Source organism: Bidens hawaiensis, unplaced genomic scaffold, assembly GCF_021521415.1.
Source record: "Bidens hawaiensis isolate Kalapana, Puna unplaced genomic scaffold, B.hawaiensis_p1.1 tig00019799_1, whole genome shotgun sequence".
Taxonomy (NCBI): domain Eukaryota; kingdom Viridiplantae; phylum Streptophyta; class Magnoliopsida; order Asterales; family Asteraceae; genus Bidens; species Bidens hawaiensis.
This window is the reverse complement of record NW_027493006.1, coordinates 122,177-149,489: the sequence shown is the minus strand read 5'-3', so window position 1 is coordinate 149,489 and position 27,313 is coordinate 122,177. Positions and strand designations below refer to the sequence as shown.

General features: G+C 36.4%; 4 protein-coding genes across 4 annotated transcripts; 3 read left to right on the top strand and 1 right to left on the bottom strand.

Moving 5' to 3' along the window:
• The first annotated feature begins 1,896 nt into the window (after positions 1 to 1,896).
• Positions 1,897 to 3,062, top strand: LOC143559258 (GDSL esterase/lipase At2g30310-like). Its single transcript, XM_077047894.1, has 3 exons — positions 1,897 to 2,487; positions 2,578 to 2,836; positions 2,908 to 3,062. The coding sequence occupies exons 1-3, from the start codon at positions 1,897 to 1,899 to the stop codon at positions 3,060 to 3,062; spliced, it is 1,005 nt and encodes a 334-aa protein (XP_076904009.1).
• A 72-nt stretch (positions 3,063 to 3,134) lies between these two features.
• LOC143559283 (exocyst complex component EXO70B1-like) lies at positions 3,135 to 5,224 on the bottom strand. Its single transcript, XM_077047911.1, has one exon. The coding sequence runs from the start codon at positions 5,221 to 5,223 to the stop codon at positions 3,346 to 3,348; it is 1,878 nt and encodes a 625-aa protein (XP_076904026.1). The 5' UTR covers position 5,224; the 3' UTR covers positions 3,135 to 3,345.
• A 9,871-nt stretch (positions 5,225 to 15,095) lies between these two features.
• LOC143559257 (N-terminal acetyltransferase B complex auxiliary subunit NAA25-like) lies at positions 15,096 to 22,072 on the top strand. Its single transcript, XM_077047893.1, has 18 exons — positions 15,096 to 15,257; positions 17,192 to 17,348; positions 17,445 to 17,563; positions 17,657 to 17,731; positions 17,832 to 17,925; positions 18,013 to 18,131; positions 18,229 to 18,299; positions 18,432 to 18,546; positions 18,635 to 18,810; positions 18,891 to 19,093; positions 19,602 to 19,732; positions 19,824 to 19,900; positions 19,988 to 20,062; positions 20,129 to 20,321; positions 20,395 to 20,514; positions 20,602 to 20,781; positions 20,892 to 21,146; positions 21,235 to 22,072. The coding sequence occupies exons 1-18, from the start codon at positions 15,111 to 15,113 to the stop codon at positions 21,931 to 21,933; spliced, it is 3,006 nt and encodes a 1,001-aa protein (XP_076904008.1). The 5' UTR covers positions 15,096 to 15,110; the 3' UTR covers positions 21,934 to 22,072.
• Positions 22,073 to 24,408: 2,336 nt separating this feature from the next.
• On the top strand, positions 24,409 to 26,541 carry LOC143559256 (laccase-3-like). Its single transcript, XM_077047892.1, has 4 exons — positions 24,409 to 24,495; positions 24,582 to 24,733; positions 24,820 to 26,120; positions 26,231 to 26,541. The coding sequence occupies exons 1-4, from the start codon at positions 24,409 to 24,411 to the stop codon at positions 26,359 to 26,361; spliced, it is 1,671 nt and encodes a 556-aa protein (XP_076904007.1). The 3' UTR covers positions 26,362 to 26,541.
• The last annotated feature ends 772 nt before the right edge of the window (positions 26,542 to 27,313 follow it).

Here is a 27,313-nt window from a genome sequence, read left to right as displayed (position 1 = left end):
AAAACTTTGGGGCCATGCTTTAACAAATGCAAGTCAAACGATGGTGTTCAAGCGGCGAATGGATGAGTAACGCATAAATCCTGCCCTCGTGTCTTGTGAGGAGAACAAGGGCTGGAAACGGTTATAACCGTTAGGCAGTTAGGTTCATGAGTAAATGAAGGAATTTGGAAATAATTGATATTTTGGTGTTGTATTATGCTTCATCAAAATTCAAATGACTTTAAATAGTTACATATTATTTGTGGATTGGTTGGGCCTAACAACATCCCATACTATGAAGCATTACAAACATGTGGACGAATAAGGAATCGGTTCCGGGTATGGTCAACAAAAGTCAAGAACCGGGTCGGGTAAGAATCGGTTCCGGGTATGGTCGGGTATTTGACCGTATTTGCCAGGTTTTTATTGGGTTTCGGGTCGATTCGGTCCTGGTTTTGACTGGGTAGAGGTGGAATCGGTTTCGGTAGGTCTGGGTCGGGTCCCGTTTCGGACTTCTGGGTAGAGTTTTATAAGGAACTGAAACTCGATTCATTCCCTAGGGTCGGTTACACTGGGTTGATTCCGGAACCGTGTTTTTTTGGCCACCTCTACCAAACAATACCATTCTACCATCTAGATCTAGACTGACAACTAATGTCAACCGAGCTAGAGAGAGTTTTTTTTTTTCTAGATCCGGCATTTAATTAAAATCAAGCATGCCCAAGTCCTGTAAAAGGACATGATGATTTGAATCTATTCTTGTCACAATACTTCGTTTAATTATCACCTGACACAATTGCCTAACTGCCTAAGTCATAGATGTTTCATCCAAAAATAAGTTGTTGCATTGCTTTTCATAGATGTTTCATCTAAAGCCATAAGGGGTAGGTCCCTCAGGACTAGAGGTGTACAAAACCGGTTTTGGTCAAGTCCTGGTCAAAACCGGATTGACCCAAACCGGTTCGGTTTAGAAACCGGTTTAGGAGCAAGAAATGTCGACCTTGTCCAGGTCAGTTCGGTTTAGAACTGGTTCGGTTTTAAAACCAATTTGGTTGTTCAAAAGAGGAAACGATACCAAAACTGACAGTTTGGTCGGTTCATGAACCGGTTTGGTTGAAACCGGTTTGCTTGTCAAACCGGTTCGGGACGGTTTGCCATGAACTGGTCTCAAACCGGTTTTTTTACACCTCTACTCGGGACATGTAAACACATTCAAACACCATATCCATGGATTACTAACACCATATTATTCCCACATTAGAATCAGGTAGATAACAGATACATACCCAATTACCCATAGTGAAGTTTAGAATTCATTTGGCGTCCCGAACTCGTTTTGCTTACAACTCGTTCTGAACCAAACCCACTCTAACCTGTAATCCAAACCTACCCCGACTCTTGCAGTTTGTCAGACCTAGAATCAACCCGGTAAAAATGTTGTACAATACCACTTGAACCATTAGCATCGACCCGAAAATACCTAAAACCCGAAACCCATAAGAATGATCGAATTGGTACAGGTTAGGTCCAACAAAATCTACTTGAAAACATCAAAAAAGAAATAGCAGTCACTTAATGTCAAAAATTAATGAGAATGGGAGGCAATCACAAAGGCAGTTGGAGTTGCAGAGTTCACAAGTGCAGACCCATGTGGATATCTTTGTTTAAACTATAAACTTTAAACACACAAAAACCCAAGCAAAGTACAACTCATTATGGCATCAAGGTCATATTTTTTACCAAAGTACAAGTCAACAAAGCATCATCATTTCTATGAAAGAATGATTCCACTTTCTTCAAGGTTTTTCACTGTTTTACTTCTACTCCAAAGCATTAAATACCATCACTTAGCAGCCAACCAAAGGACCCCCTATAAAACCAATTCTTATTTTCATTCACAAATGAAAAGTTTCACAAATGCTTCGTCTTTGTTTTTTCTTCCTGTTACTACAGCAGGTCGAAAGTAATCTCAAAAACACCACCATGTTTCCTTCCATTCTCATATTTGGCGATTCAACGGTGGATACGGGCAATAATAACTACATAACTACCGCTGCTAAAGCTAACCATTACCCTTATGGAAAAGACTTCCCGACCCATGTTACAACAGGCCGGTTTTCAAACGGGAAGTTATCTATCTTGGCATCTATGCTAGGAGTAAAACAGTCAGTTCCTCCATTCCTACACCCCAATCTTTCCCCCGATGACCTACTTACAGGTGTCAGTTTTGCATCAGTTGGAACTGGCTATGATACCCTCACTTCTGATATTACTAGAGCTTTACCAATGTCTGAGCAACTTGATTATTTCAAAAGCTATAGTGAAAGGTTGAAGAAGATTATTGGTGAAAAAGAAGCTCAGAGATTAATAAACCATGCTTTGGTTATTGTTAGTGCGGGTACTAACGACTTTGTCATCAACTTTTATGATATCCCAATAAGACGAGCCGAGTTTAATATACACAATTACCAAGAATTCATCCTAGAAAGACTTCATGACTTTGTTAAGGTGTGTGTGCACTCGCGCGTGTGGACGAGTATATATATGTGCATTCATGTGTTTATAAGTGTGTGAAAACTGAAACTTGTATGATTGCAGGAGCTTTGTAAACTTGGTTGCAGAACAATAATAATAGCCGGGCTTCCACCTATCGGTTGTCTACCAATACAAATTACAGCTAAGTTTAAAGAACAACATAGAAGATGCATAGAGCAACAGAATGTTGAAGCTCGAGCTTATAACAAGAAGCTTCTACAACTTCTGTTTCATATGCAGACATCTCTTAAAGAAAGCAAAATCTTCTATGCAGACATATACAAGCCGATAATAGAAATGATTAGAAGTCCAGAAACATACGGTACGTGTGTATAATATCTTAAGCCCATTTCAGCCCGTACTGCACAGTTTCTGACTCGATATATGTTTCAGGTTTTAGTGAAACCATAATTGGCTGCTGTGGAACATTTTTGTTGGAAGCGGGACCCATATGCAACCCACTCACTCCAGTGTGTCATAACGCGTCTGAATATTTGTTTTTTGATAGCATTCATCCTAGTGAAAGAGCTTATCTTATTGTTACCTAATACCTTATGAAAGAAATCCTTGATAAGTTGTAAAAAGGACATAATTTTTAATGTCACAAAGCTAATATGTCATTAACAAAACATAAAGATTGCACTAGTTTCCATTACATTTGTATAACTGGGCATTGATGGATCAACATTAACCACGTACAATGGCCAAAATGTAACAAATGTTCCATGGCATACAACAACATCCACATAAACTATGCTAGAAAAGTAAGCATACATAACATAACTTGTATTAATGAAACATGAAAACAAAAGAGGCTTACTTGGCATCGTATCATTTCCGACCACTTCCCGATACTGCAGTTCCTTGAAACAAACCATCAATCCAAGCCTCAACATCTTCAACCACAAATTTAACATGTTTCTCTGCATACTTTGCAATATCTTGAATATTATTTAACCTGTCAAGAAAACTTGTGTAAGCAGGGACCAAAGCTGCAGCAATTGAGTTCTTCAATTCCTCTTTTAATTGCTCATCAAATATAGCCCACGAGGATTGAGTTCTACAAATCTCCTCAAACTGAGAGTTGAATAGTTTAAGCTTTTCTTTCATGGCCTTTGAAGCAACATTGGGAGATAAGTTACTATTATCCAATTTCAAAGCGTTAAGTATCTTATTCCATGAACTTCTTTGGTAAGTCACATGATACTGTCTCACTTTTGCTGTATGTTTTCTCACCCAGTCGTCTCCTAAAAGTGAACCCAATTCATCATCTTTAACCTTTTTAACAATGTACCTTCCATTGTTCATCATGAACACAGACGACAAAGCAGGGTCCCTGTAAATCTTGGATTTTGCTTCTAGATTACCCTCTAAAACCTCCATAATCCAAGCCATTTGTACGGCTAACGGAGACGACGGTGATAGGGATCTATCGACAACCACAGGAGGCACAGCGTTTTCATCAAAAACCTGTTCTAGAGTCGGTCTAGAACAGGCTGCACGAAGGTAGTTCATAACATAACGGGTTATAGGATGGAGCCCCCCACCAGGAACCGCGGCTTTGACAGGATCACGACGGATTAAATTCTCTAATTCCATAAATATACCTCTAATTGACTCCCCTAATCTTTTCCAAACTCCTAGGGCTTCATTTCTAATAAACAGACAGTACTGATCAGCAAATAGTACCTCAATTTCCGGCATCAAATCCTTCACGGCTTCATAAACATCAAGTATCTTAAACAACCGATCCGGCGCACGGCTGCCCATCGCAACTCCATTAGCGAACTTAAGCAGCTCCACCGACGAAACCCTGCACGCCTCCATAAACGAAAGATCCGCCGCAGCAGCCGTGGCTGACGAGTACCCAAACACACGATCACAAAGCCTCCGTTCGCTCGGGTAAAACACTCTAACCGCCATATTAATCGCTTTAATCCACTTATCAATCTCCACCTCGTCATCATCATCTCTAAGAGCCGAACTCGACTTCTGCAACCCTAAAAACCCCAACCTCGACAAGCTCTCTTCCAAAAACTCCCTCCTGCACAAACTATACGCGAGCGAACACTCCTTCCCGTACCCGGCCCCCACCATCCGTTTCGAGATCTCGTGTAAATCATTAACCGTACCCGAAGGCAACGCGTCGATAATAATATTATAATCCGACACCGGATGCGCCACGGGCACCTCCACGTCATCGTACCCGTCATTCTCCTCATCATCATCCGAATCCAAATCGTTACCGGAGCCTCTCCCAACGCTATCAAACGAATCGACACCGCCGCGTTCCATCAACAGCTTAAACTCCTCTTCAAGCCGAAACATACACTGCTGAAGCAGATCCTCAGCTCGGTCAAGGCAAGCCGTGACGGCTTTATCGGCTGCCATCGGCGTCCACTCGCGTATGGCGGCCACAAGCTCGTCAACGGCGTCTAGGAAAGTGGCGGCGTCGGCTGAGTCGGACCAGATAGGTTGGTCAACGGTGACGTATCTGGAGATCTGGCGGTCGAGAGACTTTAGGGTTTGATCGAGGACGGATACGGCGGGTTCGTCGGGTAGGGTTTCGGTGAGCTTCTCGCGTAAGCGGCCGTCGAAGTTGGAGAAGATTTGGAGGATGTCGTCGGCCATGGCGTTGTCGGTGTGGCCTAGGGTTTTGGCTATGTGACGGGCCACGGCGATTAGCTTCTCCTCACCGTTTTCTGCCATGATTGAATAAGTTGTGTGCTGGAATTGAAGTGTTAGGGTTAGGTTTTGATTCAGATTGAGATTGAGATGGGTTAATTATTATTATGTGGGTGAGAATTGAATTGAAGAGAGATGGGTTTGGTTGAGATCACGGGAAAGTGCAGAGAAGACGCGGATTCTGTGAATCGAATAATAATAAAATTGTTATTGTAATAAAGAAAGCAGATGAGGGAGGAAGAAGACCTGACAGTTAACTAAATAATTTATTATAATAATAGACAGAATTACAAATTTTGTCCTTTAAAAAAAGCCAAAAACCGGTTCGTGTCCTTTTCTAAGTTTCCTTGCAGGCGGTGTCCTTTAAACTTTTTTTTTCTACACGTTATGTCCTTTACGCTAACTGGGTTAGAAAAACTCAGTTAAATGCCCTCACGTGAGACGCATGTGAGGGCATTTTTGTCTTTTTGCCTACCCTTCTTCTTCTTCTTCTTCTTCAGATATGAACACCTCTAAATAAACCCAGATTCCGGTCAAACTCGCCAAGGGATCACCACCGCCACCATAGCTCCGCCACCAGCCACCGCCGGAGAACCCATAAACCCAGATTCCGGTCAAACTCGCCGGAGAAGACACAAACCCATCTCCGGAGAAGACACAAACCCAGATTCCACTTTTTATCCCCATCTCTTTCTCTCATCTCTCTTTCTCTCATCCCCATCTCTTCCAGATCCAACATCAGGGCAGCCACAAAACCACAAAACCTAATTAACCTACAACAACAATTCAACATAATCGAAGCAGCCACTTGCACACCATACCACCAAACAACCATAATAACACCATCGCACTTAATATCTAAAATTAGTGTTCTAAATAGCTTATTAGGTATGAAATTAGGGTTTCCGACGGACAACAACCACATCGCCGTTAAGATCTAAAATAAGGGTTTCCGGCGGAACACTAATCGAGGTCTTGGTACACTTACCGTCCCTTTATTCATTTGGTCACTAGTCCGATTGGACTTCTAATCATCGTCTAATGCTTCAATCACCACCAATCGCTACAAAGGGAGCTTCTTTTGGTCGCCGGAAACGAGAAGGCTTGTACCCTCTACTGTCGTCGCAAACAAGCAACCTCGTGATGCCCAAACCATGTTAGTATACACCGGTTTTGTGGCTGCCCTGATGGTGGTGGTGTTAGTAACGGTGGCAGGTGGAGGTCATGGTGGCTAGGAGAGAGAGAGATGAGAGAAAGAGATGGGGATAAAGAGTGGAGGTCATGGGAATACCGTAATTGTTACCGGATCTGTGTGTTAATAGATACAGAAGAAGAAGAAGAAGAAGAAGAAGGGTAGGCAAAAAGACAAAAATGCCCTCACATGCGTCTCACGTGAGGGCATTTAACTGAGTTTTTCTAACCCAGTTAGCGTAAAGGACATAACGTGTAGAAAAAAAAAGTTTAAAGGACACCGCCTGCAAGGAAAGGACACGAACCGTAATTTGGCTTTTTTTAAAGGACAAAATTTGTAATTGGGTCATAATAATAATAATAATAATATTAATAATATTAATATACTGTTGCTACGCTTTTAATTGGATATCTATTTAATCAAATAATAATAATGACATAAGTTATGTCACGCATTTGATTCCAACAATAGATGTGGTTGAAAGTTTTACATTTTTTTTCCTTCTTAGTTGGCATATCTTCTCATTGATACATACATATGTAACATACATATTCTCAATGATCCAATATCTTTTACAATCTAGGGTTTTGCTCCTGGTTCATATAGTTTAATGAGATAAATGCGGTTTTAGTCCTTGTGGTTTGACCAAATATGTGGTTATAATCCAGGAGTTTTAAATTTGTGGTTTTCGTTGAATAGTTTGTTTTTCACTTGCAATTAAACCCGACTCAACTAACCACGCTAACTCTGTTCGTTAAACCCATTAGCGTGCCCCTCACGTGAGGGGCATTTTGTCCTTAATTGGTTGTGTAATCGTTTATACATCAGATATCGTGGATCAAGTAAAGAATTTGGGTTTCTGACCTGTTTATCTACCAAATGTGTCATTATTGAAGCCACCGGAGATGAACCATAATCCTCATTTGTTCGTGTAGTGTTTGTGGAAGACGAAGGAAATAACGATGAAGATGAAAATGGATTTGAGAATTAGGGTTAGGGTTTATTTGGGGAGAAAAATGACAAAATTGTCCCTCATGTGAGGAGCACGCTAATGGGTTTAACGATCAGAGTTAACGGGTTAGTTGGTTTAATTGCAAGTGAAAACAAAACTATTCAACGAAAACCCCAAATTTGAAATTATTTAACTAAAACCATGCATTTGGTCAAACAGCAAGGACCAAAACCACAGTTCTCTCCGGTTTATATTACGAATAATTGTTTCACACTTTACACATGCTTGGTTAATTGTAAAAAACAACCATGAAGGCATGTTGTCAACTAGTTGGACCGCTTCATCATAGGTATAATGGTCCCATCGTCGGCTTAACTTTAATTTTTCTAACAACCTAACACAAAGCCCAGTATGATGTCAACACGATTGTAGTTACTATTTTTAGTACATGACTACAACAAATCCTTTGACCATTAAATGTTATCAAACATTTCAAACTATCGTTTGTTACGACTTTTCAAATCAATCAATTAGGAAAAATCAATATGTAGTCATGACCATCACGACATCTCTAGAAAAACAGTGTTTATAATGCGATGTGAGGTTTCTAAAGATGTTTCATGGCATTAAGATAATATTTGATTCTTTTAACGTATCTAAATTTGTACTATTGTTAAATTTGTTCAAAACACTATAAATATGCGTTCAGTTGTTGATAACTTGTAATAAGTAATGATGCATAAACAATTTATGTCAATAAAGTAAACAATTATCTTATATTACCAAGCGTATAAATAAAGGATCGACACAAAGCTGAAATGGGTGGGTTCAAAGTTCAAACTAAATAACCCGAGAGTATAACTAGAATCTTGAATTGTTGTTTTTCTCTTCAAATTCTTGTTTGGTTATAGATTTGCCTTGACCTATGAGACTCTTGGTAATCTTTGTTTGTGTTATTTTTCTTTGTATCATATTGTGTTAAAATGTTGACCATTGTATTTATTTAGGGTGGAGGGGTTTCGATGCAAGTAGGCAAACAGTTTTGAGTTAAGCGCAAAACATTGGTTTTATGCTAGATTGTTTTTATTATCACAAAACTACTATCTAGGTTACGTTTAATGATAATGATTTATTAGAGCGTGTTGGTGATGATGAGGACTTTAAATAATATGTGGTCAAAGTTTCTATCTTTATCTTTCAAATTCGGTTTTTTTTTATTTTGTAATTCTATCATAATTTATATTATTATTAACATAATTAACTTGTTATGAATGTTTGCTGGAAAAAACATTTTATAAAATAAGTTGGATATATATAAAAATAAAGCCATTTCCTTAACCTTTTTTTTTGGAAAGCTTGACAAAGTTTATATAAGTTGGAAATCTTTAAAAAAAAATTGCCAAGACCACAATTGAATTTTGAAAATTTGATGTGGGTAGGCAGAATCTGCTAGATCCGTAGTCAACTGTGAAGCTTGCTATCACACCCCGACTAAAAGCGGCGGAACATGCCGAGGTGTAACGATTGTCCATAAGCACATGACACTAATTTAAGTGACAGTATTTAATAAACTCATTTCATTTCACGACATCGAAAATGTCACATAACAATTATCCATAAAATAACCATAAACAAGATATCACAAAATATGGCAAACTTGATATTATTCATTTTTACTAATATCCTAAGGTCTTTGATGTCGTTTTCTTCACAATCATAAATCAACCAAGATGCAAACCTGCAACATTTCATAAAATAAAGTTTGTCAACACAAAGGTTGGTGAGCAATTCATAAGTTTAATCATATTGGTATATAATAAAGATAGGCACAAAACTTGCATACGAAACGATAAATAAAAGTGGTAATTTGGATAAATAGATATCGCTAAACACATTAGCGACACCTAGCTATAAGGGGATGCCAAATAGTCTAGGATTTTATAGTTATCGTTAATTGCATTACGTTAACGACACTTTGCTATAAGGGGATGCCAAATAGTCTAGGATTTTATAGTTCCACCAACCAAAAGCGATAAACACATAAGCATATAAGCATAGAACACCAAATCGAGCAATTATTTAGGTAAAGTATACAACTACGTTTGTGGTTTACGATTCAAATATAAAGCATTTTGTTGAATAAGTATGAAATGTCACCCCCAAAATAAAAGATGGAAAATGGGGTATGAAGTACTCACCTTCAAGTAGTAAACTTGAAAGAAGATAATTTGGAGATTTGTCGGAACGACGAGTTTAACGCACAATGCCTAAAAAGAAAAGAAGTCTTGAATTTAGAAAGGTTGTCTTGAAGGTCTTTAAACAAAATAAATGTTGAGAAACGTAAATGATTAAAGTTCAAGGTTTAAAATGTGACTATTTAAGAATTTATAATAATAACCCTTTAAAAATGTAAGTTTGCTCGAAACCGGGTTAAGGTATCTAACCTTAATATTTACTCAACCTATGTTAAGTAATAAGGTGGGTAAAATGCAAGAATGCAAATCCCTTTGGAATAAAGATACTAAAACGGTTTTTTTTATCGAGTGTTCGGGTTGTCGGTTCGGGTCTTGATAATTGGTCAAACCCAAAGTCAACTTTCCAAAATATTGAATGTTATGAGATAACTCAATAAAATTTAATAAGACTTAACCAAATATGTAGTTCCGTTGTTTTAGAACTAACAACGCACGTTAAGCGAGTGTTCGGTTTTGTCGGTTCAAACTTTGTTATGAGATCAAGTTGGATCCAACATTTCCAAGTACTTAAGAAAATATTTAAAAATCAATTTGTAACTATTTTTAAAGAAATATACAAGTCTTGATGGCTTAAAAAAAACACACTTGTGTGTCTTAAGCGAGTAAGAATCAGTTTGATTCGGTTTCCATCTCACAACAAGTTCATAGATGGTTTCCACATATCCAAACACTAAAGAACTTGTATAATAATGTACAAATAAAAATACTTTAAGTTTTACAACCAAAAGTTAACAATAAAGTCTTTAAACAAAAGTTTGGTTGTCGGTTTTCGGTTCGTGTTTCGGGTTAAGACCGAGGTAAGATTCTACAAACCCATAACCATAAAATTTGTAAAAATGATTTTAGAAACTTAGATCTAACAATAAGTATGTTTAAACAATTATTTAACAAAACTAGTAACAAAGTTCGGTTTACGGTTTAGAGCTATTTACGGTTAAACCGAAGCATAGACTCTTAAAGACCCATAACCATGGAACTTGTAAACATGACCAACAAACTAAAATAAGCAAGATTAATATGTATGAACACGTTATATAGATGTATATATATGAAGGACACGAAGTCCTCCATGAAGCCTTGCCTTATGAGGTCCGAAACCTCACCGACCGAAATCGGAGAAGTAACTACCAAAGGTAAACAAGGGGTGTATATTATATATATGTTGCACAACCATAAACAAGTATTAATAAGGCTACATAAACTAATTAAGATGAAAGACTAAAAACCTTCAAGAACACTTAAGAAGATAACCTTGAATCTTTGATGTTTGAGAGAGTTTTTTTTTTTTTTTTTTTTTTTGGAGTTGTAGCAAGGGAAAACGAAGAGGAAAGATGGTGTATATATAGGGTAATGTTGGTGGTCAAATATGGGTGTGAGACACAAAAGTTTTAATGCAAAATGGATCAAGACAAAAACACAAAACAACAATAAATAAATAAATAAATAATAAATAAAAATAAAAATAAAAATAGGATATTTTCAAGACCTAACAAGTGTGAAACAATATTGTAACATAAATCCATCATTTTGATTATAACATAAGCTTCGGTTTACAAATCGGGTCGGTTTACATAATAAACAAATACAAAAACAAATACAAACAAGACCCGAAATTGACGAATGTCACTCTTGCGTCCGGTATAAAACTGTTTTTCTAAAACTTGACTATAAATAGGACACTTATTCCACACCTAAAATCACATCTTGCTAAGCTAAAACTTCAAAGACATTATTATTTTTTGTTCTCTCTCTCATTCTTCTATATATTTTGCATATACGATGGGGATAATAAAGGCTAATAAAAGAATAACTTCAATACTTACACTTTCTTACTTATAAAATATTGCATTAAGGCGATTGACACCTTAGTTAGTGACACGAGACAATGGTGATCACCATCTTGTTGAGACGTTTGCAAGGTGACCCTACCATTTAAAGAAACTACCAGTGAAGCACCTCTTGATTGATGAATCAACAAGATGACATATAATTGAGTGGTTAACAATATTAACTTAAATCTCTATGAACTGGGTTATCTCTTCCCATCCTACACTGTAACAACTATGTATTTTCATGCATGCGATCGCTAGTCTTTTATACTCGTACGTAATTAAGTTCGTGTATTTGTTCAGCATTTGTAATATTATGAAAACATATATTATTTATGGGTTAGGTTCAAATAAGAAGTTTTATTTTCCTAGAAAGGATAGGAAGGAGGGCATTTTGGTCCATTACTTACATCTTAAAAACCCACTTAATCTTCTTCAACCACCTACTTACTAAAAACCCAAAACCCATATATCAACAAAACACCACCATCCACAGCCACCACTCAACTATCTGCCGCCACCACCACCATGTGTTTCGCCATCGCCGCCCGCACCCACGTCCTACTCGCTGGAAAAACGCACACAACCACCGTCGCAATTCCGCTCGCCGGAAAAACGGACATTGTCGCCGGAAAAAAACACCCAACCACCGCCACACCCACCTCTCGCTCTCTGCACCAACCACTAATATCCACCATCTTTATCCGCCTCATGCTCGCCGGAAAAAAGACCTGCAACGAGCTCCGATTGTTTTGATGGTGGTTCCGCTGCCGGAAAAACGTACTCGCCGGCGTTGACCTGTAGCGATGACGATGGCGGTGAATGGTGGAATGGTGGGTTGGTGATGAAACGATAGTGGCTGTGTCCAGTGGTGTTCATGAGGTTTGAGATAACCATGTGGTGTGAGATAAGATTACCAGAATTTGAAAAACATAATGGAAATCATTTTCTTAAAACACAATTGACTAAAATACAATGGACTAAAAACAAAAAACATTATAAAATTGATTAAAACACAATAATGAAATAAGTAAAACACAATAACAAAAACTTATAACACAATGTATAAAAAACCCGCTAGTTTTTTTTTATTTTTTTATTACAGTATGATATTCATATTAAAGATAAAAAAACCCTCATTATTATGATGATTTTCTTTTTTTTATAAATGATATATAAAAAAATTATGGACATTTTAAAATGATGGGGGTAATGAACATGTGCTTTGCATGTGGAAAGAGAAAGTTAACAAATGTGTTTTTCCTATTATACCCTTCCTTTTAAATAACACATGATTTCATCCATAAACTAATCTCAACCCTCCATACTCAGAATCAATGGACAAGATTACTTTTTATCATTCCTATAAAAATTATACTTCATATTATAACCTAACCCTATTATTTATTACTAGTTGGTAACATTATTATCACATGCACAATTACATAATTCTATGTTCATTTTATCATATACATGCTTAATCGTTAGCGTGACACGTTGAACTAGGAATGTCTAGCTTAATTTTTTTTATAACATGTAATATTTGTCATTATTAGTTTATCCTAAAATAATCTTATTTATATTCTTAATTCAAATTAAAAAGAAACTTATCCAAATTATCCTAAAATTAATTTTTGTTCTTCAAGTTTGCCTTATCCAAATTTTGAAAATTCAAGTCATAGTCAAATTCTATTTCTAATTCATCATAATCTCTTCTCTAAACACCCCTATAAATCCCCAGCACCCTCAAAATTCATTCCAAACCTGCATAATCCAAAGCAGTTGCAAATTCATGATCCTCATCTTCTCAAATATTCACAAGTGGTTTCCTTCCTCGTAAGTTCTGATTTTCGTTTAATGTTTTGTTCTTTCATTCTGCAGAAAAACATTTTATTTCAACGCTTAGATCTCGGTCATAATATATCTAAATAATGAATTTCAAAAGCCTAAGTTGGTTCTTTATGTGTCTAATATATTTGTAATTTTTGGTGTAAAGTTTTATAAAATTTTAAAAAGTTTTTATTATTTTTCTTTAACAAAGGGTCTTGCTGAAAATCCTGACAGATAACTTTGGCCTCAAAACTAATGTCATAACTCACCCATGTTTATGAATCATGCCCCAATCTTTGGAAATATTGTAAACCAATGAATTATAAAAATTAACCAATTGGAATCTCCTTAATTCGTTAAAGTATCGATTTTTAGTGTTTTTCTACTAAACTGACTTCGAATCAGACCCATCGATAATCCACGAATTTTCTATTTTTTTAATAAATATTTAAATCTCATAACAATTATATAAGGTACAAACTCATACGGTTACAATGTATAAAATCTTTGTGACCTAAATAAAAGGTTTACTATTTTTTTAAATTCGTGTATTGAACAGCAAGCAACCTATTTTTTCTAGAAAAGATAAGTCTAAAACACTAAACCATAAAGTTATCACTTGAAACCCTAAAATCCAATTGTGCTTCCAATAAAACACCAGATCTGTAGATATTCAACCTAGGGTTCTGTCACCAAGGCTACGTCCGAATGAAAATCCAAGTGGTGTGTCCGAGCGTGAATGGATCCACTTACCTTTTATTGGGAACCCGAGATCGGATATTTTATTCCACCGAAATAATGTAACATCCTAATAACAACTTTCTTGATATTTAGGGCTATAAGCCAAAGTGTTGCAAGTCTCAATTCATTAACAACAAATGTGAGTTCATAGCCCCTTTTACATGCTTTCAAACGTTTTATACTTTGGGATGAAAAACATGCATAATCAATTTGTTTTACATGTTATTTGATTCAAGCTTTATTTCATAATATTCTTTATGTGTGATCATTATAAGTGTATACATATTCGCATTGACAACCACTAACTTGTTAAGCCCGTGGTAGTCTGATGATAGATCTATTGGCCTGACCCGCCCACTCAGGCCTCGGGTAGAGGCCTGTGTATTCAAAATCTGACGATCATAATTAAACATTAAGCATATTAGTCTAATCGTGGATTAGACGACTCGCTAAACGTGCCAGAGGTTTGGTTGTGAACATAGAAATTCGTAATAACGAGAATCCGAAGCATTGACGCCATGCTTGTTCTTACACGGAAAATTATATTTTCAATGTTGATTTAATCACCTTTATAAACTTTTTGAATCCCTTTTGATTATTCGCAACTTTACTTGAGCTCAATCATAAAGTTTCTTCATAATTCCGTTAACACATAATTTGCTGCTAATTACATTATTTGAAATGAGAACATTCGAGTAAAGATGACACCCGACTAATACTAGAGTCGATTGATGAAGCAAGTGAAGACAAATCACGATGGTTGACTTCGACTAAACGTCTAAGAGGTTGTTTGATAGTCTCTTAATGATATCATATTATTAAAAGGCTACCTCTAAATCAGTTAGAAATAGAGCGTGTTTAGTTCATTTAAAAACAAATCTAAACGGTTCGAAGATTGCCATAATAGTAAAACAACCTTTAAGTGAACAATACATTGAAAGTGCCCAACTTTCTAAGTATAAAAGTGATTAGTAATAAGTTTAGGGTTGTAAACAAAACAAACGGTTTCCTTCTATCCCGTTTAAACTCCGTTACATTTACATCTCATTAACAAAACAACCTCTTCACAGTCGCCGTCGTCTAAAAGAAACAAACGAACCCTAACTTTTACAATGGCGTCGAAATTCGGGATGGCCGGCGGCATACCGGAACGCCGAGTCCGTCCGGTTTGGGACGCAATCGACTCTCGGCAGTTCAAAAATGCACTCAAGCTCTCAACCGCTTTGCTCTCTAAATATCCTAATTCTTCATACGCTCTCGTAAGTCCACTCGCTAATTCCGTTATTATTCAGTATGCGACTGTATTTTTATAACATTTAATACGCAAATTGTTTACGTCTTATGCCTGATTTTGCACTTAAGCTCTACAAACTGTTATTGTTTGCTGTTTGTTGAGATTCAATTGGATTTTGGTAGTGTTGATACAGTGAGCGTGAGTTTTGAAGATGAAATGTGACTAATTAAAGGAATTAGGAGTCTAGATGTACAATCATGAGGTTACCTTTCGTTTACAGTGCTAATCGACAATCGATAACGAACAGGCGATGCAGATATTAACTTGTTGTAGCTCTGATTAGGTTCTGGATCTAAAACACTCTCATATGCTTGTAACAAACTCTCTCTCAGCTCATATGTATGGAATGTGTGTGTTCGTTGTTAATCGTTGATTAGGACTGTAAATGGATTCGAGCGTTACTGCGTATACGTAGAATCGGTTTGTTATTCGGATCCGTATCGGGACCTACAAGAGATGATAACCACACAAATTGAACAATTGAACAACTCTTATGTAAGAGTTCTTGTGAAAACAGGGACTTATGATAGAGAAACGGAGAATTTAGGATATTTGATTGTTGCCTTTATAAAGGTGGATTATGTTCTCATGGATGTTTTTTTTTTCTGCAAATAGATCTTGTTGTATTGATATTTTTTAATCACATATGTTGATGAATCTAATGGAAGTAAGTAAACTAGATAGTGTTAAATTGTTATTTTAAAATGTTTTGAGTTTGAACCTTTTCTTGAGTTATAGTCTTATAGGCCTATTTCCATTGTTTTTTCTGGTTTTGAGATCTACTCATTTCATCTCTATGAGATCAGAGATGTATCATAAATAATACTTTTAAGGATTTTACATCTTGTGTTTCTGTCATTACTCTAAAAACCCTGACATCCTTGGGGTACCCAGTCAATCATGACAAGCATTTTCTAATACTATCAAACATGGACCCAATAACTGAATAAGACAAACGATACTCTAAACCTAGCAAGTTCAGTTGAAGCAATTACCAAATGGTGAACAAATGACATTCCTGATCATCATAACAATTGATGTCTATATCATTTATCCAAATTTCATTCATTCCAGTGATAAGAACTGGGCCAATCTGGTATATATGACCTTTACATGTGTTTGAGAAAGTTTACGAAATTTTATGTTTCTTGAAATTTTAGGGTTATTTATGATATCCATAAGACATACACTCTTTCCGTGTGATGAAATATTGATAATATGCTCATAAAACATCCTTAGTGGTTGTTGCCAATCTTTTACTAAAGGTATCTAACAGAATTGAGTATGTAGAAAAGTGGGAGTGTATACCAAGATGTGAAAACTGTAGTCATGGTTAAATTCCATGGCTATAGTTTTCACATCTTGGTGTACGCTCCCACATTTCTGCGGACTCAGTTCTGTTTGTCTCACAAGAAAAAGTGTTTAGATACCTTTGTAAAAGATTGGCAATGACTGCTAAGGATATTAATGAGCGACATATAATAAGAATATCAATATTTCAACACGCGGAAAGAGTGTATGGATATCATAAATAACTTTAAATCCCAAAAAGATTATCCTTTTGTGTAGTTTATCTAACACAGGTAAATGCTAAATATATATTTATATACCAGATTGGTTTGGTTGTCTGATAAAATGAAGGAAATTAAGTAAATGATGTAGACAACCGTTATTACTGTGATAAGAAATGTCACCTGTTCACCACTTGGTAGTTGCTCTAACTGAAGTTGTTGGGGTTTAAGTATCGTTTGTCTTATTCAGTTATTGGATTCGACATCATGTTTGCTAGCATTAGAAAATACCTTTATTTTGTTCCTTATTATGAAGTATTACAATCAATGGGCTGCAAAAACTAGAACTGGTTAAATTTGTTATCTTACTTGTTTAAATGTAATGCAGGCACTTAAGGCTCTTATTTTGGAGAGAATGGGTAAAATGGAGGAAGCGTTATCTGTCTGTGTCAATGCTAAAGATCTTTTGTATAAGAACGATTTGTTCTTAATCGATGACCTCACATTAAGCACATTGCAGATCGTTTTCCAACGGCTAGATCATCGTTTGTATTCTTAACTTACACTCCATTTTATTTACTTAATTTCATAATTTTTTTCCAAGTTACGTACTTATTTTATATATAACTATACATCATCAGTTGACATGGCTACTAGTTGTTATGAGTATGCATGCGGAAAGTTTCCAAACAACTTGGAACTTATGATGGGACTCTTTAACTGCTATGTTCGTGAGTATTCTTTTGTGAAGCAGCAACAGGTGGATGTTATGCTATCTCAAAATATTTTCAGATTTATACATTCTTCCATTATTTATGTAGCTTTGAATGATAGATTTTTATTGTTGTTGTAGATAGCTATTAAAATGTATAAAGTTGCTGGTGAAGAGCGATTCTTGCTATGGGCGGTCTGTAGCATTCAGTTACAGGTTCATATTCTAAACTTTATGAAATGATAAAGTTATACCATTATTTTATAAATTGTTTTTGTTTTAACTTATTAGATATTTGGTTTTATATGCTTTATAGGTGCTGTGTGGAAATGGAGATGAGAAACTTTTGCAGTTAGCTGAAGGTTTACTTAAAAAACACATTGCTTCTCATAGCTTGCATGAGCCTGAAGGTGCGATTTTTTTTAGTCTTTTTGAATTATTATTATCTTTAGAAATACATTTTGTTGATAGTATTAAATGAATGGCATTGGTTGCAGCTCTTAGTGTATATATTTCTCTATTGGAACAACAAGCCAAATATGGGGATGCTTCAGAAATTCTATCTGGGAACTTAGGATCACTTATAATGATCGAAGTTGATAAACTACGAATACAGGTACTATCTGCTCCTTTATCGTTTTTATTATATTTGTTATTATATAGATGTCTTATTATCTTTATATACATGTGCTCTTTAACTTACAAGTTGACAGGGGAGACTTCTTGCCCGGGCAGGTGATTTTGATGGAGCTGCAGATATATTTCAGAAAGTATTAAAATTATGGTACGCCATCATCATCTTCTATGGATGCTTATGTTTATATAAATACAATAAAAAATGAAAAATCTAAAAGAATAAGATATTTTTTAATCCACAACTGCCACATTATCGCTAATTCTCTCTTTTCATTTGCAGCCCTGATGACTGGGAATGTTTCCATCATTATCTCGGTTGCTTGCTGGAAGACGATTGCAGTTTGAAGGTGTCAAAATTGACCGACTGCCAGCATGGACAGTTGGCAGATAACAAGGCATGTTCTTATTACCTTCACCGGTCTCATATATTTATTTTTCTAACTAGTCCTGAAGTTTATGTTTTTTAATAAATCTTATGTGCAGTTTGATTCTTGCATATCAAAGGCCTCTGAGTTTGTAGAAAGTCTAATGACAGAAGTAGGTAATGATTCTATAAGAGGCCCGGGATTAGCAAATCTTGAAATTGAAAGGTGGAAAATAATGTATGGAAAGGGTAATGCTGAAAAACTCATGGATGATCTAATCGTATATTTCTCCAGGTATAATTTAATAATCGTGTTTATGAATTGCAAATAAAGCGAGTATATATTTTCTAAATCTTTAGATTTCTTTACAACAGGTTTGGGCATTTAGCTAGCTTTACTGCTGATGTGGAGGTCTTTTTACAAATTCTACCTGGTGACATGAAAAAACAGTTATTAGAAAAGTTGGCTAAATGCATTGACTCTTCCTCAACACCATCAAGAAATGTTCTTGGTCAACATATAACATTTTTTAAGATAAGAGAACTGATTGGTGATACGTTCTCACTTCCTGTTGAAGGTAAATCGTTTAACTTTAATTACACGTATGTTCTATGTGGTAAGCACGGGTTATGGCTTTGGTCCCCAAATTTGGAAAATTATAGGCTTAGGCCAATAGATTGCTGAAACGTAAAACATATGGTCCTTGAAAGAGATGTATTCTTTTGAACCTTTTCAAAATGACAAAAATTACCCTTATATTAAAAAATCAAAGTTAAAATTTTGGGGCCTATTAATATTAATAATAAAGCTAAAAGTTTTCGTCTAATGATATTATTGTAATGTAAAAGTTTTAACTGAAAAGCTATACCTCTATCTATTTCAGGAACCAAATGTGTTACGCTTGTGCAAACCACTGGTCTAAACTTGCAACTTTTTAAACATACGGACCAAAACCATAATCTGTCATACCACAAAGACATCTATATTATTTATTCTTTAAATTACAATTTACAAAAGTTCCTTTTTTTACTGGTTACATTTTTATGTTTTTTCTAAAACTTATATGGCTGCCCTTCTTTTCACAGATCTTGTGGGATTTGCTGTCAAAATGACAGAAATGTATTGTCAAAATCTCCCACTTTCAAGGGACTTGGATGTACAAGAGAGTATGTATGGTGAAGAACTTCTATCTATGACATGCAATGTGCTTGTTCAGGTATCGACTTGTTTTCAAATTTGTTAAATATTAATCACATACATCCTATTTTCAGTCTGCTATAGCATAATTTCTTGATTACTTGTTGTAGTTGTTTTGGCGTACACAACGTGTAGGTTATTTGTTGGAAGCTATAATGGTGTTGGAGCTCGGTTTAACTGTTAGAAGGTTATAGTTTCTTCTACTATTTTGATTATTTTCATCTCCATATCAGAAACCTCCATACTCACTAAACAGTTTACTTTTATTTTGCAGATATGTTTGGCAGTACAAGATTCTGTTGTTACACTTGTATTCTTATTGGAATGCTCTTCCATTAGCGTATGAATGGTAATGCCATTGTATTTCACTGCTTGTATGATTATTTATTTATTTATTTTTTGCTAAAATATTTAGGTACAAATCATTGGATGTCAAGAACATACTCCTTGAAACCGTGTCACATCATATATTCCCACAAATGCTAACATCTTCACTGTTGGTAGATATTAGTGACCTTTTGAAGGGTTACTTACGGTTCATGGATGATCATTTTAAGGAATCTGCAGACCTTACTTTCCTTGCATATCGTCATCGAAATTACTCAAAAGTAAGAAAATTACACATTTATATCTTAATGCCATTTATTGTCAAGATTAATGTAAGCTATAAACATTTTATAGGTAATTGAATTTGTTCGATTCAACGAGAGATTGCAACGGTCCAGTCAGTACCTAACAACAAAGATTGAAGGGTCGATTTTACAACTAAAGCGAAAAGCAAATAGCTTTGAAGAAGCAGAGGTATATACCATTTTACCCACAGTAAACGTGTTCTATTCAGCTTTAATGTAGCAATATTGAAATGACCTTTGTTTATATCTTTTCTAGTCTGTACTTGAAAGCCTGAATAATGGAAGTGACTTTCTTGACATTTCAAGTGAGATTTGTTCCAAGAAGTTGACTTTTAATGAAGATTTAAAGCTAAGACCTTGGTGGACCCCATCCTTAGACAAAAATTATCTTTCGGGACCGTATGAAGATATTTCATGTAATCCTAGACAAAACCTGGTATAAGCGATGATCCCTATTGCTCTATGTTTACATATTTTTTTAATTATTTTTTTAACATTTTGTGAATTATGGAAATTTAATTTTAATATCATTTTAATCTGTTATAGCAGGATGAAGCTAAACAAACCGAAGCAAAGGTGACAAGTATTGAAAAGAGATCACTACTTCCACGCATGATTTATTTGTCAATACAATGTGTTTCATCATCAATAAAGGGAAATTCCAATATTAATGGTTTTGATTCTAAAGATTTCACAGAACTCAAAGCCTTGCTTGAATCATATGGAAAATTTTTAGGGTTCTCTCTCCCGGATGCAGCGGAGTTAGTTATTTCTGTTTCTAATGGTCAGAAATCCTTTGAGGTAAGAACTGAAAACGAACTAGTAGTTTAACTGCTCTTCTGTTAAATATTTATTCATAAACGTAGTTAAAATCTTTTATATGAAACAGGTTTTTTCTTCTAAGCTGATCGACTGGATGAACTTTGCTGTGTTTTTAAACGCCTGGAACTTGAACTCTCACGAAACAAACGGCACAGACCGACACACATTTCCTATAAATTGGCAAGTCTTATGTTGTCTGTTAGAGGAATGCATTTCCGAAAAACTAAACTCCACAAAACCGCTATTATCTTCTCCGGGAACTGATCTTTCCATCTTAATCCAATTAGTAACTGAGCCGTTATCGTGGCTCGGGCTCATAATCCAATCATGTGTCCGGTCATCTCTTCCATCTGGAAAAAAGAAGAAAAAAGGCGGCCCTTCTGACCCGTCAAATAGTCAACTGTCCAACGCGGTTAAGGATTCAATATCATCATTATTTAGCACTATCGATAAAGTTGCTAAATGGTTGAAAGAGCAAATCGATAGACCCGTGGATGCTGATGTTGACTTTTTGTTGTTTTCAGTTCGTGGGGAAGAGAACGATGACAGACCCGGGAAAGTAATCAAGATTCTTGGAACTTTGGTTGAATTGGTTGATGATTTGGAGGTTGGTGAGCGGGTTAATCGGGCAATAAGGTCTTGGAAGCCCGTCGATGTTGCACGGAAGATGGTAGCCGCACAAGGAACTGCTTTGACCGAGTTTTCTAATATCTGTGAGTCGAAAATGAAGGTTTTGCAATTGCTAAAAAGTCAAATACAAGTCTAGAAGATATGATTAGGTAGATTCTATGGCTGGTTACTTTATGAGATTCTTGTACACTAGATGTTACATTTTGTTGAGTTTTGTTTTTTGAGAGGTTTAAAATTCAACTTTCTAAGGTTCTTTCACAGGTTTTTGTTTTGTATCAGGAAATTTTGGATACAAAAGATGTCTTGATGGTGTTGTATATTGATTGCATTTCAAACATGTTTGTTTCACTTTTAGATGAGAGTTGTGACAATTTTTGACATGACCCCTAAACAGTCAAACGGGTAAGTGTTTAGCCGCTGAACGGGTTCAGGCTATCAATGGCTCACAATATTAATGTCACGGTTAAAGATGAATCTAAACAGCTTTATTCTAGTTAAACGATTTATGACTGGCATATACATATACCTTTGACGCCCTGCTTGCGGTGCGCACATATAATGTATATATGTGTGAACCCTTGGGTGGGCAAAAGTAAAATTGCACTAATTTTGACGTTATTTTACTAATCACGTGAAAATAACGTTAAAAGTGGCGGAAGGTTAATCAGGCATCATGTGGTGGCGTTGATAGCCGAAAGACAAGGGCACATGCACCAATCTGCCGGTGTCCCGATGATTGAGTGTTATGTGTCTTATGTCCAAGGCTTGATTCAAAACTACTATCGAGCCGGGGGTCTCACCGGAAGCAGCCTCTCTATCCCTATGGGATAGAGGTAAGGCTGTCTACATCTTACCCTCCTCAGACCCTACCATAGCATTGCTATTGGTGGGATATACTGAGTACGATGATGATGATGATGATGATGATGATGATGATATACATATACCTTTGAGGTGCACAAACCGAGTTTTTTCTTTTCTAGAACTGGAACCGGGTAGAGGTGGAACCGGTTTTGGTGGGTCTGGTTTGTTTCCAAGTACTGAAACCTGGTTTGTATCCGTGGGTCGGGCACACTGGGTCTGGTTGCGGGTCAGGCCCAGAACTGGGTTTTATGTGCAACTCTAATATTCCGGGCATGTTTGGACTCATGACCGCTAGCACATGTATAAGCAACCATCTGGCGTTACCATTTTTGTTACTTTACCATAACCAACTTTCTTATAGGTGTCATTGTCCGAAAATATAGAAAGTCACTCGATTTTGCATACAAATAAGTTATAAGTACGACCACCTAGGTCCCGACCCTTGGTGTTGTAGACAAAGTCTACATACGTCGTTTAAAATGGCAAAAGAAATGATTTACGGTTAGTTGCTACACCAAACCCTCTTTTGGTTCAGTTGGACCAGGTTGCCTAATTAAGATTCTGTTTTATTTTATTTTATTTGAATAATTAATAAATGCACGTTTCAGTTTTACAATAGTTTTTGTAGATTTCAACCTGTTGTAATAACGGTCTAACAGTAATAAATAATAACTTATAACTTATAACTTATAACAATAACAAGTCAAATTTTGTAGCTGAACAACATTGTTTGAAAACAGATCAATTATTACAATTTATTGGACGATGCTGACTTTTTTGTTTATAAATAGTAAAAGATGACAATTTTTCCTTAAATGGTTGAGAAGGACAAGTAAACCAACCCTAACTAAAACTTAACATTAACTAATTAGTGATGGTCCCTAAATGGATCACACCTCAGGGCTGACACGAACCAAAATAAAGCACTGATATTGTTAGATTTTGGGTTGACCTGTGTAACTCGTTTTAAAAAACGAGTCATGTTTAGGTTGAACTCTTTGAAAAGTTGTGTTCCAGTTGACCCGTTAACAATTGAGTTGACCCACTAACCTCTTTTGGTTTCAGAAGTTAATTACTTAATTTTTTTCTTTCTCGTAACTACTCTTGAGTTAAAACGGGCCATCTTCGGATTGGCATGGATTTATGTTTAACTAGGTGAGAGTTGAAATCTTTGACACAAAACTATAGGTTGTGCCTGGGTTAGACACTTCAACTTGTCAAGCCTCAAACGTCAACCTGATACAATAGATACCCCAAGTTTAACCCGACCCGCTTCAATCTAAAATATGACCTGAGTTGACTCAAACGGTCCACATCACTTCATCCTCTTAGTCTTACTAATTTACCATTTGATCCGGGCTTATAAAGTAAAGGCCTTTGCCATATTAATCCATAACTTTATACATTTGACCCGAACTCCTTTTAGCATGTTATCTATAACTACTTTTGATGCTACTAAGAGGACACCTATGTACCAGTTCCATGCATCACTTAAATAATTACTTAAAGTTAGTGTCCTGCTTCACATTATAATTAAAAAATAATAAGACTAGTGGTTGCACCAAAATCAACCAAGTTTTCTCTCCCTCTAACTTCACTATTGACTCAAAACCTAACCCCAACACAAACTATATCTATATAAACTGCCCCTTATCACATCATTTATACACACAACAAACCTTGTCACTTCTTTAACCATAAGTGTTTTAACAACAATATCTGTTGGTCACGAAAAACGACACGCAAGATGTCGATCTCCTGGGCCATATTCGTGAGCCTTCTCATTTCCTTTGCTTTTACTACATTCGCGGAAATACACAACTACGAGTTCAAAGTAAGCTGTCACATCATGACATATCAGTTATATGTTTTTCTATGGGTAATAACTAATAATGAATAATACTACTTTATATTCCACAGGTTCAAGAACAAGCAGCAACAAGACTATGTAGAAACCATAGAATCGTTAACGTTAACGGGCAATTCCCGGGCCCCACTATAAACGTACAAAACGGGGATACCCTTTTCGTTAAAGTCACAAATGCTGCTCCTTACAATCTCACAATCCATTGGTATAGTTTTATCATTAACGCTGCATTGCCTACTGATTTAATAAGTCATTGCTATTAATGCAATAACGATTCGTTGTATTTTTTAGGCATGGATTACGCCAACTACGAAACCCATGGGCCGATGGGACTGAATTTGTTACCCAATGCCCAATCCGGCCCGGAGGAAGTTACACATACAGGTTCACAATAACTGACCAGGAGGGGACATTGTGGTGGCATGCTCATAGCCGATGGCTACGGGCCACGGTCTATGGTGCGCTCGTTATCCGTCCTAAGACCGGTACTACATACCCGTTTCCAAAGCCCACAATCGAGTTTCCAGTTATTCTAGGCGAGTGGTGGGACCGAAAAGTGATTAGTGTTCTACGACAAGCCTTGTTCACTGGTGCAGCCCCAAATATATCCGATGCTATCACCATTAACGGGCAACCCGGTGATCTTTTTAGATGCTCGAGCCAAGGCACCACGAGACTTTCTGTTAATAAAGGCGATACGGTTCTTTTAAGGGTCATCAATGCTGCACTCAATCAACAGCTCTTTTTCAGTGTGGCTAACCACAAACTAACTGTAGTTGCCACTGATGCTATCTACACCAAGCCATTTACCACCAATGTCATCATGGTCGGGCCCGGTCAAACCACAGACGTCCTCTTGACCGCTGACCAGCAGCCCGGGCGCTATTACATGGCTGCACGCGCTTATGCAACCGCTAGAAACGCGCCATTTGACAACACAACAGCCACAGCAATCTTAGAGTACAAAACCGCAACTTCACAGCCAATTTTACCACAACTTCCATTCTATAATGACACAAACACATTTACCGCGTTCTCAAACCAAATAAAGAGTCTCGGTAAAATCACAGTCCCGACTAAAATAGACGAGAACCTGTTTTTCACAATGGGGTTCGGGTTCTTTAACTGTACACCCGGGCCTAGATGTCAAGGGCCCAACAACACGCGGTTTGGTGCTAGCATGAACAACGTATCCTTTGTGCTTCCAAACCGCGTGTCTTTACTTCAAGCTTACACACAAAAGATTCCTAACGTCTACACGACCGACTTTCCACCTGTTCCGCCTCTGCAGTTTGATTACACGGGCAATGTCCCCCGCGGGCTGTGGCAGCCCGTTAAGGGGACAAAGCTGTATAAGCTAAATTTTGGTTCAAGTGTGCAGATTGTGTTGCAAGATACATCCATCTTCTCGACGGAAGATCATCCTGTTCATCTCCATGGATATCATTTCTATATTGTTGGTCAGGGTTTTGGTAACTTTAATCCTTCAAGAGACATTGCTAACTTCAATCTTGTTGATCCGCCACAAAGGAATACAATCGACGTCCCGGTTGGAGGATGGGCAGCTATCAGATTTGTAGCTGATAATCCAGGTAAACCAACATTAATAGAAAAGATGAGAAAAGATACAATATTTTCTATTAAATATACTTGAATGCATATGATCATACCAAACATGAAGCTGTTTCTTGAATCTTTACAGGAGTTTGGTTTATGCACTGTCACATAGATACTCACCTTGCTTGGGGTTTCGCAATGGCTTTCATAGTTGAAAATGGAGTCGGGGAATCAGAGACGTTGCTACCGCCTCCTTCTGATCTTCCTCAATGTTAAGATCATCATGCGGTTTCGGTTTATGTTTGTGTGACTTTGCTTGATTAGTTGAGCAAAGTGCATAGTAGTGGCCATAGGTTTCAATTCATCATACTTGTTTAATCCATGTATTCTTGAGTAGTTGTGTGCAAGTCCTTTTGTTTTACAAAAACCATGTAGAGTGATTCATCCAAGTGCTGTTTGTACTTTGTACACTAATTGTTATAGTTATTTGAATTCTTGTTCTTTGCTGTTATTTTTTGAGATCCTATGTGTCAACTTACTAGGTCATATACAGCCTTATTGGATCATATTATGACTTTAATAACCAGTGAGTCATAATATGTTGTAAATAACATGCCATGTTAGGTCGCTGCTTGTTGTTTGCTTACCTGCCACTTTATTATAGTTTTTGAGTTTAGTAATGAAAACAGTTATCTCTTCAATACAGAAAAAAATGCTTGGTTTTGATGTGACATAATGGGTCAGGTCTTATTTGGTCATGGTGTTGATGAGTCTAACTAGATGTAATGAGTGATAGCATACCATTACAATTGAACATAACCCATTAAGATCTTATGTGATCAATTAGAACCCAATATGACCCATGAGTACCTTTTATTTTTTGACTTATGCTTATATTTTAAAGTAGCTTATAGCTTATTTTTTATTATTTGATAAGCTCTTTTTAAGTGTTTGGATTAGCTTATATTCTACAAGTTGATAATAAGTTGTTAAATCCACCATTCTTTAATTTGCTATAGTAATAAGTTGCTTCAATAATTATTAATCCACCACCATTTGAGGGCAAATGAGTAACTTACATCCTTACACAAATAAGCTTCTTCAATAAGCTAAAAATCATCTTCAAATAAGCTTCTTCAAATTAGCTTATATAAGCTTATAAACATAAGCTTGAAAAGCTAAACCAAACACCAAGTTAAGCTTATTTTGTAAAGAAAAGCTAGAAACT

Excerpts from the sequence above, each read along its gene's own strand:
- LOC143559256 (XM_077047892.1), top strand. The coding sequence starts at position 24,409 with ATGTCGATCTCCTGGGCCATATTCGTGAGCCTTCTCATTTCCTTTGCT. Across the intron at positions 24,496-24,581 it reads TACACAACTACGAGTTCAAA|GTTCAAGAACAAGCAGCAAC; the intron begins GTAAGCTGTCAC and ends TATATTCCACAG. Across the intron at positions 26,121-26,230 it reads ATTTGTAGCTGATAATCCAG|GAGTTTGGTTTATGCACTGT; the intron begins GTAAACCAACAT and ends GAATCTTTACAG.
- LOC143559258 (XM_077047894.1), top strand. The coding sequence starts at position 1,897 with ATGCTTCGTCTTTGTTTTTTCTTCCTGTTACTACAGCAGGTCGAAAGT. Across the intron at positions 2,488-2,577 it reads GACTTCATGACTTTGTTAAG|GAGCTTTGTAAACTTGGTTG; the intron begins GTGTGTGTGCAC and ends GTATGATTGCAG. Across the intron at positions 2,837-2,907 it reads TAGAAGTCCAGAAACATACG|GTTTTAGTGAAACCATAATT; the intron begins GTACGTGTGTAT and ends TATATGTTTCAG.
- LOC143559257 (XM_077047893.1), top strand. The coding sequence starts at position 15,111 with ATGGCGTCGAAATTCGGGATGGCCGGCGGCATACCGGAACGCCGAGTC. Across the intron at positions 15,258-17,191 it reads CTAATTCTTCATACGCTCTC|GCACTTAAGGCTCTTATTTT; the intron begins GTAAGTCCACTC and ends AATGTAATGCAG. Across the intron at positions 20,782-20,891 it reads GTAATCCTAGACAAAACCTG|CAGGATGAAGCTAAACAAAC; the intron begins GTATAAGCGATG and ends AATCTGTTATAG.
- LOC143559283 (XM_077047911.1), bottom strand. The coding sequence starts at position 5,223 with ATGGCAGAAAACGGTGAGGAGAAGCTAATCGCCGTGGCCCGTCACATA.